General features: G+C 42.5%; 1 protein-coding gene across 4 annotated transcripts in view; it reads left to right on the top strand.

Annotated features, from left to right (window-relative positions):
• ripor2 (RHO family interacting cell polarization regulator 2) overlaps nt 1-13,424 on the top strand; it is a 65,912-nt gene extending 52,488 nt beyond the window's left edge. For 3 of the 4 annotated variants that reach the window (XM_051391389.1, XM_051391388.1, XM_051391390.1), the window contains exons 7-23: nt 1,613-1,762; nt 2,221-2,284; nt 2,562-2,605; nt 2,834-2,959; nt 3,348-3,496; nt 4,280-4,409; nt 4,864-5,007; nt 5,410-6,153; nt 6,873-7,054; nt 7,387-7,549; nt 7,696-7,828; nt 8,017-8,178; nt 8,675-8,848; nt 9,027-9,229; nt 9,337-9,420; nt 10,016-10,106; nt 10,702-13,424. In XM_051391389.1, the coding sequence (XP_051247349.1) occupies nt 1,613-1,762; nt 2,221-2,284; nt 2,562-2,605; nt 2,834-2,959; nt 3,348-3,496; nt 4,280-4,409; nt 4,864-5,007; nt 5,410-6,153; nt 6,873-7,054; nt 7,387-7,549; nt 7,696-7,828; nt 8,017-8,178; nt 8,675-8,848; nt 9,027-9,229; nt 9,337-9,420; nt 10,016-10,106; nt 10,702-10,802 (2,844 nt within the window). In that variant the 3' untranslated portion in view covers nt 10,803-13,424. The remainder of the gene's footprint in view (nt 1-1,612; nt 1,763-2,220; nt 2,285-2,561; nt 2,606-2,833; nt 2,960-3,347; nt 3,497-4,279; nt 4,410-4,863; nt 5,008-5,409; nt 6,154-6,872; nt 7,055-7,386; nt 7,550-7,695; nt 7,829-8,016; nt 8,179-8,674; nt 8,849-9,026; nt 9,230-9,336; nt 9,421-10,015; nt 10,107-10,701) is intronic. The other variant, XM_051391391.1, reaches the window with a different exon arrangement.
• Nucleotides 13,425-13,508: the final 84 nt, after the last annotated feature.

The raw sequence follows: 13,508 nt of genomic DNA, 5'->3' as shown, positions 1-13,508 counted from the left end.
ACAAATGTTCTTTTAAGGCTGTCGATTGGTGGCTCTGAACCAACTCCACGCCAATCAGAGGGGCTGAGAATAAAAGCTGTGGTTGGAGGGTGTTTTATTGCTGGCTCAGCTCAGCTGCTGCAGCAGTCCCACATACACCACATACCACAGACAGACAGACGGGGCTGGGTCCTAGTCAGGGGTGGGGGTTGCTGAGGGGAACTGGTTGGTTTGAGGTAGAGTTGGTGGGGATTGGGTGTTTTGTTTTTTTAAGTGTGTCTGCCAACAATATTGTAGCATCATCCAGCTACATTACCCATCCTCTAGAACAGAAACATCCCACTTCAAACCACTTTCACTTTTTACCCTCATGTGCCCACCCACCACAGCAACAACATGCTCTCCATACACATGTAAACATGTCCACATACATAGTCGCAGAGTGTACTCTCACAAACATGCTGATGGTGTACGTCTCATGCACATAGATGCACAAACAAACACTCAGAGAAGCTGTTAGGATGGCAGGAGCCAGAATGGCCCATTTTCTCCCGCTTCTCCCTAATGAGAGCCATAAAGAGCGCGATGCATCAATATTTCAGCGCTCTCGTCAGGCAGGCTGCAATATTTCCCTTTGATGAGACTCACCAGAGGTGTTTTGTTTTGCCCTGCTGCCACTCCGAATTCAGGAAAGCCAGAAAATTAGACCGACGGGACACTGAAAATCTGGACTGCTGGTAGCTAGAAATAGAATAGAAATTACTTTGAGGGACTCAGCAAAAGTGCTTTTTTTAAATTTTTGTTTGTTTCTGTCATTCTGAGCCGCCTGTGTTTAGCCATGCTAGCAGCTCAAGCTCCATCACCTTTGACTTTGGACAGAAAAGTGAATTTCTCATCATCACGCTCGATAGAACTGTTGCTGCTCTGGTTACAACATCACCTTCATCTTGACGATTTCATTTCTGTTGAAACTCCCAACATTTCAGCTCTCAGTAAGGCAGCAGGATGTTGATGGAGTCGTTCCCTGTGGGTTTGGGTTACATCAGACTGGCGCTGCAAACTGAAGTCAGGCAGACGTCTCCAAATGAGCTCTAAACGCCGTCTGTTGTTCCCCCGCTTTGGGAGTGTCCCACTGGGGTCGCTTACTGGGACGGCATGGGCGTCTGCCACTGGAGGCTACTGTTACATTGATAGATACCAGCTGTATCTGCTCACATTTTAACCATTTATTTATACCATCTTTTTAAATATTTCATCAGTGTTTCTCAACAGTGGCTATTTTTGCTCTAGCTGAAGACCCGTTGATAAAAGTTACTGAATACTGCACAAGCCTGAAGCTGTGTTGGGCATCCATGAATGAATTCCAGTGAGATGTGAACACATCTAGAATAATTTAGATGGCAGTTGAAAGTTTGTGAGGAGTTTCCTGCCCAGGGATGTTTTGATGTAACGTAAGGAGGGTTTCAAGCTTCAAAGACTCGCTTCGTTTCATTAGTGCAGAAGTTTCTCACTCTCTCGTGTGTGTCTGTGTGTGTCTGAGCACTAATAAATGTGAAAGTTTGTGTATGAATGCATGCTTGTCCTTGTCTAAGCGTTTATTAAAGATGGAGGGACTCTGTGTGCGTGCTTTCAGGTGGACGAGCTGTACGAGGCCTTCTGCATCCAGAGCCGTCTGAGGGAAGGTGCCAGTCGGATGAAGCAGGCCTTCTCCTCCTCTCCCTCTACTAAAGGCACCAAGGAGAGCATCGCAGAGGTCAACCGCCGCTACAAGGAGTACACTGAGGTACTAGCATAGAGCATCATTTACAGTGTATGGGGAATAGAATATGGGGAGTTTTGCATGAAGACACTTCTTTACCTGATCAAAGTAGACAGGTAGACCTTTGAGGAGAGAGGAATAAATTAGGTGTTACATTCACATTCACACATCCTCTAAAAATATAACAACATGCATTAAACATTGGGTCACACAGGTATTGTTAACTGCTTACACTGTCATCGGTAAACACTGAGGTATATATTCATATAATTAAAGAATGACCCTTAAATCCCAGTAACACACACACATATCTCTCATCACCTGTCCTGAGGGCTTAGACCAGCTGTCCTGCCTCGTCTGCAGTTTAGTGTTGACTGGCTTTGTCAAAGTCTCTTGAGATAACTTGATTGCTATTGTTGTTCTTGTCTTGCGTGACAAAGGGCTTTTTATGTGATCAGTCGTATGTGTCTCTCCTTCTACAGAACATGAGCACGTTCGAGAGCGAGCTGGAGAACCTGCTCGGGGAATTTCACATCAAAATGAAAGGTGAGATAAGAAAACGTTGTCCAAATGACAAGTAAACTGATTCACATACCGATACTCCTTTCTGAAATAATAGAATAATTCACTCATGTTTACAAGAATGTTTTGGTGATGAGCTGAGGTCACGGCTTTGATCCTGACAACAAGAAACCCGTTATGTGAACTGTAGTGGGAACCTCTTCATTGTAAATCACCCAGCTAAATAGTAAATTCACCTAAAACCAAAAGAGGTTGCTTGCTTTGGCTTTTTTTTTTAAAACCAATTTCCTCTCTCTGACAGGTTTGGCAGGCTTTGCTAGGCTCTGTCCTGGAGACCAGTATGAGGCAAGTACCTTTTATATGTTTATGTAACACAGGGCCGTTATCCATGTGTGAAATTGTGCTAAACCATTCAGTTCAGAGATAGAACAGGACAATTTATACTTTAAGTAAACCTACAAGTTGGAGTTTGGTGGTTTCCAGCAGAATGAAATGGTAGAATAAGAAGTATCCCTCTTGCGTCAGGCTTACTTCTTTCTTTTTCCTACTCTGCCTTTCCATTCCTTCCATTAGATCTTCATGCGGTACGGTCGCCAGCGGTGGAAGTTGAAGGGAAGGATTGAAGTCAACTCCAGACAGAGTTGGGATGGAGATGAGATGGTCTTCATGCCTCTCATCACTGACCTTATCAACATCAAGGTGCTGTAGAAATCCAGATACATAACTTTGTGCCTAAAATACTATTTTACTTAAGTAAATTAATCCAAATCAAATGTGCAACTTGTGTGCAAGTTTGTTTTTCATGCACAATATCCTATTACCATATTTATCAGAGCTTCTTCCTTGGTTGATTCTCCATAACAGACATTTTCTCCTGATTTCATCATGCCAGTGCAAACCTCACTATACAGCAGGTCTAACCGATTCTGTCTCTGTCTGACTTCTTATCTGAAGTCAAGAGTGATAGTTTACGGAAGAAAACAATTCATCGACAATCACCTGACTTATGTCCCGATGTCAGAAGAACCCATATTATGGCTTTCTTGACTTGAGTTGTAAACAAAGGTTGTCTGTTGGCCCCAATCAGGTGACGGAGCTGAAGGGCCTGGCCACTCACATGCTGGTGGGCAGCGTGATCTGTGAGACCAAGGAGCTGTTTACTGCCATGCCTCAGGTGGTGGCTGTGGACGTTAATGACCTGGGGACCATCAAACTCAACCTGGAGGTCACGTGGTAGTAAGTCGACTCTTTTACATTATTTTTTTGGCCTTCGACAGTCAGTGTAGAAGAGAGACAGAAAACATGAAGAGAAACAAAGGTCCCACGTTCAGAAGTCAAAAGGTGGATTTTGCAGTTATGCGTTATGCACATTAAGCATTAGGTTACTGGGGCGCCCCATATAATGAGATTTATAAGCAGTTTTCATCACTGCATATATACAATTTTTTAATTTGCATTTTAATAACCAAATTTTAGGCAACGTTTCTGAAGATGTTTGTTGATTTGCACATTTACACATTACAGTATAGATGAATTAGATAGACTGGGAGGTTAAAATAAGCTGGTCATTTTGTTGTTATTTCATGGAGATTCATCCAAGTCCACTAAAGTTTCAATGAAATTTAGTTAGGGTGAGTATATTCAGTTTTCAGGGATGAAGGGTTTGCAGTGTTTCAGTCAGATATAGCTACAGAGCCTTTCACCGCAAAGATTTTATCTCTCAATTGTTCTTCTTTACAGTTATACTTCTTATAGCTATTTGTATTCCTGCATAATCAGTATCTCAGTCATTGGCTGTGTGTTAAGTTGCCAGTTTGTTATTGGTGTCGTAGCTGTAAATTCAGTCTACATTACTTGTAGTTATCTGCCATCTGGTGGAGAAACATGGCCATTACAAATTATGGAAGCTTACTAACCAAATACAATTAATGAAATCACTTATACAGCATATGAAGATAGGCATGTATAAAACACAGAGAGCAATCACAGTAAGTGCCTTGTTTTCATTTCCCTATCCAGCCCTTTCGATGTCGAGGACCTGACTCTGTCGTCTGGCAACGTGAGCAAAGCTACAGCTCTCCAGAGACGAGTGTCAGTCTACAGCCAGGGCACGCCGGAGACCCCCACCTTCCAGGACACCTCCTTCTTTGTGAGTGCAACACACAAACCTGCTTTAGCTTTACTGGTGTGGTGGAAGACTCTCCCCCAAAATCAAATTAAATCACCACCTAGGCTGGAAGAGAAAATCCAATCTTTATGTTTTTTAGGCTTTAACTGAGTGAATTGAGGTGAAAGAGATGACATTATGTGCACCTCCCTTGTCCCTGCACACTAACCTGAGTCTGAGCCCTACAATTAGATATTTTATAATGGCACACATTTTTCCTGTTGATGCATCATGCTTATGCTAGTGCTGCCCCTAAACTAACCCTCACCCATTTCCCTGCTATCCTCCTCTCCTTTTGCATTTCCACATCAAAACCCCTTACCCACACTCTGTCCCACTTTATACATTTATCCATCCCTCCTGTCTCTCACTCACCTGCCCTCACTCAAATACCCAACACCTCGTCCTATTTGCCTGCATGCATTGTGTTAAGAAGTGGCGGCCATATCCTGTGGAACGCCAGCGCCTCTCCTTCCTGCACATGCTCCGAGACACCCTGCTAGAGAAGCTAAGGCGCAGTCGTTCGTTTGGTGACCTGGCCTCACTCCGGCCAAGGCCCAAATCCAGTCTGGAGGTCTATGTGAGTGTGTTGTGGCCCCTCGACCCTCCTAACCTGACTTTTGTGTGCCCTCTACCTCACTGACATGATGAGGATGGGCACCTCTGCTGGTGTGGACACACTTGGCTTTCTGTGGGCTAAAGAATGCCATGTGTGGCTGTTTGCATGTTTATTTGCATGACATGCTTTGAACTCTGTGTGTTCCTTTTGGTTTCAGATTTAGCTTACTGTCATTCTATCTTGGTTAAACTGACCTGGCCATAAGAATTTAATGAGACAAGTGGAGTTGGTTTGTTAGAGTGGATGTTTTAAGTATGTCCGCTTTCTCTTGTACTTTTTTGTTTTCTATGCACTGATTTCAAGCTATATCTCAGTCTTAATCTTAATCTAGTCACACATATTTACCCCCGTCTCTCGTTTCAGTCCACTTTGCCGGATGATGTCTTTGAGAATGGTGGCTGCGGCGTGGCCGAGTGCAAGCGTCTCTCCTTCACCTTCTCCGACACCTCTGGTTCAACGCCCAGTCCCAGCCCCGCCCCGAGCTCCCACGCACAGTCCAACCCTGAGATCACAGTCACTCCTCCAGAAACAGACCCATCACCTGCACAAATCCTCCCAACACGGGAGGACTCCATAGCAGAGGAGCATTTAGAGGAGGAAGAGGAGGAGGAGTACGAAGAGGATGGGGAGACGGGCAGTAGAGGAAGTAGGGGCACTAGTGCCAGCCTCGCCAGCGATGAAGCCGAGGTGGCGGAGGACTCTGAGTGGGAGCGAACAGAGTCCCAACGAAATTCTGGCTCCATCTGTGGTTCGGCTGCCCAATTTCTCTGTTCCGACGGCCAGCTGTCCACAGTGGCTCCAGAGGACGTTTTCTTAGACCACACTGATGAACTGAAACCTGTGGAACTGGACACAGAGGAGGCGGGCAGCCTGACTAGGCAGCTTGTGAAAAGGCTGACTTCTTCGGAAATTGTGCCGCCAAGTGGGAGCTCCACGGAGGGAGGAGGAAGCCTGAGTTGGGCTGGAGAGGGAAGCAGGGCTTTCCTAGAGAGCAGCCTTGAAGAGGCCATCCACAGCCTGCTGATGAGGCTGGAGTCTCTAACTCACCGCTGCCGAGAGCTGCAGGACCTGGAGCAGGAAGTGATGCGTCTGGAGGATCTGCTCAAGGTGACTAAACCCGTCTACCTTTCTATTTTATACGTGTACAAGATCTGGGAATCAGGGAATGTTACTTTTTTGTTTTTTTATATATATTTGTTTATTTTTACTTACTTACTATTTTTGTAGTACATTACATAATCCTTAAATCCTTCTCATCACATATTCCATACTCAAAGTACTCTGAAGTTCCTCACCAGTCGAGCAAAGATTGACTTTTAAAAAGATGACTAAATATGAGAACTGAACTAAATGCATCATCTTGTTACAAACATCAACAGACTTACTACTGTACACAGGGCTTTTATTTTGAAGACGCTGTCCTCTGTCTTTAAATCTGCATCTGATATAGTCGAGTCTTAAAATATATATATATATATATATATATATATATATAAAAGTATATTCAGTGTAATGTACTCTCTGATTAAGATAAAAAAAATTAAAATTAGTACTGACTCCATAAATCAGAGTCAGAGTACAACTCCTGTCCTGTGTTTTTAATCTCTAAATTAATGCTCATCACAGAACTACATTAATACCAAAGGTGAAGAACCTAAACCTAAAAATTGACAGTGAGTTTGCCGTGATTCACCTGTCAAAACAAAATCTGGAACCATTTTAGCTACAGGGAGTGGACTGTGGCAGCTTAACTTCTCCAGGACTTGTTATTATTTATTAACCTACCATCTCCTGTAACTGCGTCTCACCACCCTTTGTCTCCACAGTGTCGACTCCCAGGTCACAGGAGTCGATCGTCCAGCCTCAGTCTGACAGTGGAGAGTGCCCTGGAGAGCTTTGACTTCCTCAACACCTCTGACTTCGATGACGAAGACACTGGAGATGACAACACCGTCCTCAACATCCAACAGAGGTCTCCGCTTTTTGATACAGATGGAGAAAGGATCGGGTGAGTGGATGGAGACGGACGGAGGCACTTTCTGTTGGCTGACATCGACACTAAGTACATTTTGTTATTGTATCACCACAGTAAGAGCTGAAGTAGGTGCAGTAGGTACTTGGTGCAGGTTCTTGGTATTTGGTTTCAAGTCAGTTTAGCTATTGATTCATGAAAGAAAGGGTTTTAAAGGGTTTCTTTCAATCTGTTAAACAGTAAATCTGCATTGTCAAGCATCATGGCAGCACTTGACTGAAAGACATTTTACTCTAAGTACAGTAGATTACTGTTCTGTGTGATGCTGCTGCCACTTGGGGTTGACTCGTGGTATTTACCTGCCTTAGGGGCCAGCATCCAGAAGCCAGAGGACACCTGAGCGAAGCCCTGACAGAGGACACCGGGGTGGGAAACAGTGTGGCAGGAAGCCCCCTTCCTCTTACCACTGGAAACGAGAACCTGGACGTGGCAATCGTCATTCACCTGCAGTACTGTAATCACCTCATACAGGTGGAGCTCCTTATCACATCTGGAATCATGTTGTAGTGCATAAATAATAAAGGAATAGTTACAGTTGACATTAATTCTGTTTGTCTTACCAGCAGCTTACTGGAACAAACATCTCACATGCCTTTTGTTTCTTCCTGTAATGGTAGATGTTGACCAGTGGGGTGGGTGTGTGGCAGCGTCGCAGTCTTCTTCTTAAACTGTCCGGACAGACTCAGCTGTTAGAGGAGCTAGCAGAGATCAGTGTGGACAGACTTGGAGCAATTACCTCTGCTGCTGATGGTAGGTACCAACAAGTGGGGTGTTATGTGGGTTTCCAGTCCAGCGTTGTATCTCAAGAGTAATCCCTCTTCAGAGCAGTTGGTTATTATTAAGTGTTGTATGAAAAGATCTGACCACAGAACCAAAAGGACTTTCTGGTTTAAGGGGTTTGTAGCGTCTGACCTTGTGTTTTGGACCTATTCTCTCAGTCTTGCCGGGCCTTGCTGAGCGCCCGCAGCTGATGACTCTGTGGTCAGAGTGCAGCGGGTCTGCAGGACTTTTCCACACCACACTGGACAGAGTGTTCAAACACATGAACCAGCGCTACACAGCAGTGCTGCAGGAGAGACACCCACAAGACGCCAACACAGGTTGGATCATCTCGGTTTTCTTTCTGCAAACAAGCCAGAGGTTACACTTAACATTTCATCTGTTTTTGTTTGCAACGCAGTCTTGTTTCTGTTTTTAATTACTGTTAGGTTTCTACTGGGTCACTCATTTGGTTTGCAAATCAGTTTTAAATTAGTTCCTTAGGGAAAATGAGATCATTATAGTTGCTGAAAACATAATGTGGATGAAGAACATTAAGAACTGAAATTTAACAGACATGATATTCATTTAAGTGGTGGAATGTAACTAAGTACATTTATATTTAAAATGCAAGGTATTTGTACCCCACGTGATTTACATTTTATGAAACTTTACTACTCCACTCCATCTCGCTGCTCTCAAATAAAGCATCTGAATACATCTTCCACCACTGATTATTTTAAAGTATTGTTATATATTAATTAGATCTTCACAATGCAAATGTAGTTTCCATTGGCAAGTTTTCTCTGACCACAGATTTCTTTCTCTTCTCTCCAGTGATCGGGGTTGTTGTGGGTGAGTTGGTGGACAGGGACGATCTGGTGGCAGCACACAATCCTCCTGTCGCTGCGCTCTCCCAGGACGTCCTCACTGTGTTTCAGTTCCACAGCTACATCTTACAACATGAAGTACAGGACATGGAGACACACCTGCTGCATCTGGCCAGAGAGGGTGAGCAAAACGGGGGACAACACTTAATTAATATTGACTCCAGTTAATTAACTCCAATTTTGATTGCTTTTTAAGCAAGTTAAACACTGATAAATTCCTCATGTCATTAGTATAGATAATTGCATGACACTCCTTTTTTATGTTTAAATATTGACCTTTGTCTGTGTCTGTGTTGTAGATGTGTTTGCAGAGGCTCTGTGCAGTGGGGATTATTCTCGCTGTCTAGCAGAGCTTGAGCACGTGCCTGTGTCGTCCCTGTGGCCTAGAAACAGCACCCTGAGGGCCCTGGCCTCTCTGCTAACTGCAGAGGACCCTCAGGTCAACAAGGCAGCAGCAGACTACCTCTCTTCAGGAGCATCACGCAGCCACTTCAAGACCAGGGTGAGTAGTGCTAAAGAGACTGTTTGCGAGACCCATGTGTAAACAACATTTTAAATAGCTTTGACAGATGCCGCAAGCCATGTTTGAATGTCTGTGTGTGTCTACAGGCTGTGGAGTGCTACACCCAGGCGCTGTCAGAGGCTGGAGGTCAGAGCCAGAGGGCTGCCTGTTCAGCTCTCAGCTGTCTGCAGGTCAGTGGCCCCTTTACTGAGACAGATAGGCTTAACATGCCATATGTACGTTTAAAGAGCTGTTGTCCACTGTTAACATTCCTCCTATTTCCTGGCCATGAAGAGATCTCTCCCCAGCCTGACTTTAGTGTAAGAGGTGGAGTAGAAAACATGCAGTCCTTGTTCTGTGCAAAAAATGCATTCTTAAGTTCACAGTGGAGTGATACTTCCTGGTAGTTGCATGTAGTTTGTAGCCAGGACACAACACCAGCAATAAATCTACTCCCAACTGCCAGGACGAAGATAACCACTTGATTTGGTTATTGAGACTGTTTCAAGTTAGCTGCAGCTGAACTTTAACATGTGTTCTTGCACACTGTAAGACAGTATGGAGGGGGGAATGATTACAGTGAACCGTTATTCTTTCAGTCAACACTACATGTGGCATATAGATATTCTATTGAGATAGACTTTAAAACTCTTACTGGGTAAAAATTGTATTTAAACATGGCATTGCTTTTTGCTACTTATTCTACAAATACTACAGATTTGAAATGTGACACTCATGAAGAATTTGTCATAAACAGTGTTTTCCTGTCCGTCTGTCTGTCTGCAGGCAGTAGAGAGTATCAGGGCGGTCGTAGCACTGTGTGATTCAGCTGATGAAGAGCTTCGCCATGTTGCCATAGAAACCCTGCTCACATTTGGTGAGTAAAATATTTTTGGAAATTATTACTCAGCGTGGCCTTTTGTTAAACTATTATTTCTGAACTGTATTTTATACATAACTGCTACACTGTACCTCACACCATAAAGCATAGATGTAAATGAATGGTTTGTACAGTATAATACAGGAATATTTAGTTTCTTCAGCCTTCTGTTTTCTTAAAGGTCCAGTGTGAAACATTTAGGAGGATCCATTGATAGATATGGAACATAATATTCATTGGTGTGTTTTAGTGTATAATCCCCTGAAAATGAAAATCTACACACGCCACGGGTCGCCTTCTATTGAGGCTGCTATTTTGAGCCGCCATAGTCTCTACAGTAGCCCAGAAGGGAAAAAAAACAAACACTGGCTCCAGATTGGGCCTTTCTCCTTCACGCTTGGAAGTGGAGGATGAAGCGAGGGAGTTGCAATCTGCAACTGCACCGCTATATGCCACTAAATCGTACACTCTAGACCTTTAAGAGCTTGTGGTGCACACTGGATTAGACTTTAAACTGGATTACTCTTAACCCTTGGACTGAAAAAGGTTATCTGTCATCAGTGTTTATAGACGACCCTTGTGTTTGTGGCAGGTGAGGAGGGGCGGCTGGCGTACGAACAGCTGGACACGGTGCCGGGGGAAATTTTCCGTCTAGGGACGCGGCGAGGAAACGCTGTCACCACTGCCTTCTGAGCCACCGTGCCACTGAAAACATCACAAATGACATCTCAGCCCAAGCTCCAAGGACAGCACTGCCCCTCAGCTTTACCCCCCACACACTGCACACCTCACAGGGCTGTTAATGACTGATCACTTTATTGATCTGCTTTTTGGCGCAGACTTCTCCACACCGCCACATTAATCCACTGTTTTTACTGATACTGCCTCCTTAAAAGGAACTAACACCAAACAAACTGTCTTAACCACAACGACACACAACCTATACCCCTCCTGCACGCACACACACTTACACTCCTTGTTCCTCCATCATCTCCACTTTCACACACACTCTCCCCACCCTCCACCCTCCCTTCCTCTCCCTGCTTTCTGAGCCAGGCAGACCGGTCAGGTTGACTTTAACTGGAGAAGTGGATTGGACACAGCCGCTGAAAGGTGCTCCAAAAGACTGTGGAAACTAGAATTTCGAGCAATGCATCTTCATATAACCTCTATCAACAAGCTATTCACTGCACACAACACTTGTATCACTTACTCACTGATTAATTATCATCTTGATTGTTACAGTCAGTTGTGTTGCGCAATATACTAATTATGATCTTTGTATAATCACTGTTTATCACATGTTTTAGTTGGTGGTTTTGCATTAGGAAATGTTTTCTGGCGCTTTCAGAAGATTTGCACTCCTTGTAAGGCATGTAAATATGGCATATTTTACACAGCCGGTGTAATATATGTGCTTGTATTTAAAATATATTTTTAAGTTCCGTTTTTCTAGTACGTTCCATTTTGAGTTTCAGGGATTCTTGTATGGTTGAAAGATGTGTGTTTTGTGGCAGGGAGGACCATTAATAAATTGAGAATGGCTTCTAGGAGGAAGTGATGTGGTTTAAAAGCTCTAGTTTAACAGCAGTTTACAGTCTTGAATAGATTTTGACCTCAGCTATCTATCACAGGAGGAACAGGAAAAACTGAAGGGCAGAGGTGAAACAGGTCAGCACAGTGCCCAAGGTTCACTCACTCAGCAGTTTATATCAGAGTTTTCTCATACTTGCAGTTGAACAAGTGCAATTTTTCTGTACATACGTGACTTTTTGCACCTAGCTGACGTGAGAAGACGTTTGATAAAGTCAGCTTTGACCATTTGAGCCTTGATATGGTCGAACAGGCACGTTCCACAGATACACTCTTTTGTAAATGTATTTTTCCTACCAGGTACGGAGCCATTCGAGGGCAATAAATGTGGTATAGGATCGTACACTTTCTCAATAAATGTACAGAGAGGAGCTGAGTAAAGGTGTAGCCTCAGTTTGGGCTAACTGCACATTTATACATTATGTGAGCTAATGGCAGGATTAGAAATTAGGCTTTTTTTTTTATGAGAAGCTGCAGAATGAAGTGTTCTGTTTGGTATGTTTTGGGTATGTTTAATTTCCCTGCAACCTAACTGTAATGTGGGGGAAACTGACCCGAGATAGGCGCCTAATACCAACTTTTCTCATTGTAACTGTACTACTGAGTCTTGTGCTAGTGCACAGTGACAAAGCTCACATTTGTTCACACATCTTATTTATTATTTACTCCTTGTAATTCTAATATTCTTTGGAGTTATACTGTAATAGTGCAGATGGCATTGTTATGTAAATTAATTGTATATTTATGTTCTATTTTGGAGCAGGTCTGGTATTTGAAATATTGTTTATCATATAAAAAGGCCTTCATGTTATGTTTATCCATGCAAATGATTTCATGCTTAACTTTAATTGGAGTTTATTTTGAATGAATTATATTAGATAAATTATTATTTTGGAGAATATTAAGATTTGCTAATAGTATTATAGATTTTGTTTCCCTAAAAGGTCCCAATGGGACATTATATATTAGAAATTTTACTTTATTACTTAGATTTACTGTAACCAAAGGAAAAATTAATTTTAAAATGGTCTTTTAATAAGAGTTCATGATTTATTAAAGAGAATGTATGTAACACAGTGTTTGCATTTTGGCCAGAATACTCACTTATCTTTAAAGCACAACTTAAAAATAAGACAAACCCTTAATATATGAATCTTATCATTTGGTTCTAACTGCACAGTCCAAAAGCCATATTGATTAAAAACCAGTAGTAATATTTTTATGAAATGTATTTTCCTTTTTGTATTGTAATCTGTAAATGTGTGAAGTTGTTACTAAAAGCTAAAGATGGCTTAGGTTTTTTTTCTATACATCCTTTGCAAAACATGGTCCATATTTTAAGTAACGGTTACTTTTATTTCTTCTGAGATGTGAATAGCATTACAGTATTTTGGTAAAGTATCTAATTCACCCACTCATTCAGTGTTTGTTATTTTATTTCCCTGAGTGAGCTACTTTCTTTTTACACACTTGTAGCTTACCAGTGTTAACTCAAGTTGATTTGTTGGCTGTTGGATTCCTAATCACTAACTACAAGTTGTCACAATCTTGAATTATTTAGAGAGTGGTTTTAAGAATATCTTTGCTGAAATTGATCTTTATCCATTTCTGTGGTCAATAGCTTCTGTACTGATCCATTTAGTTGCATACTACTCTTTCCATTGTCAGTATTTCCTCTGTTCATCAAAAGTTGCAATAAAAGTTTATTTTTGCATAATTAAATCTACAAAATGTGGGATGTGTTTAACTAAGTCAAGACTGTCTTTGTTAGCATTGTCTTTGTGGATTGGATTTTTACATATATAC

This window comes from Dicentrarchus labrax, unplaced genomic scaffold (assembly GCF_905237075.1).
Source record: "Dicentrarchus labrax unplaced genomic scaffold, dlabrax2021, whole genome shotgun sequence".
NCBI classification, from domain to species: Eukaryota; Metazoa; Chordata; class Actinopteri; family Moronidae; genus Dicentrarchus; species Dicentrarchus labrax.
Note: the sequence above shows the minus strand (reverse complement) of the source record. Positions and strands in the feature narration are given on the sequence as shown.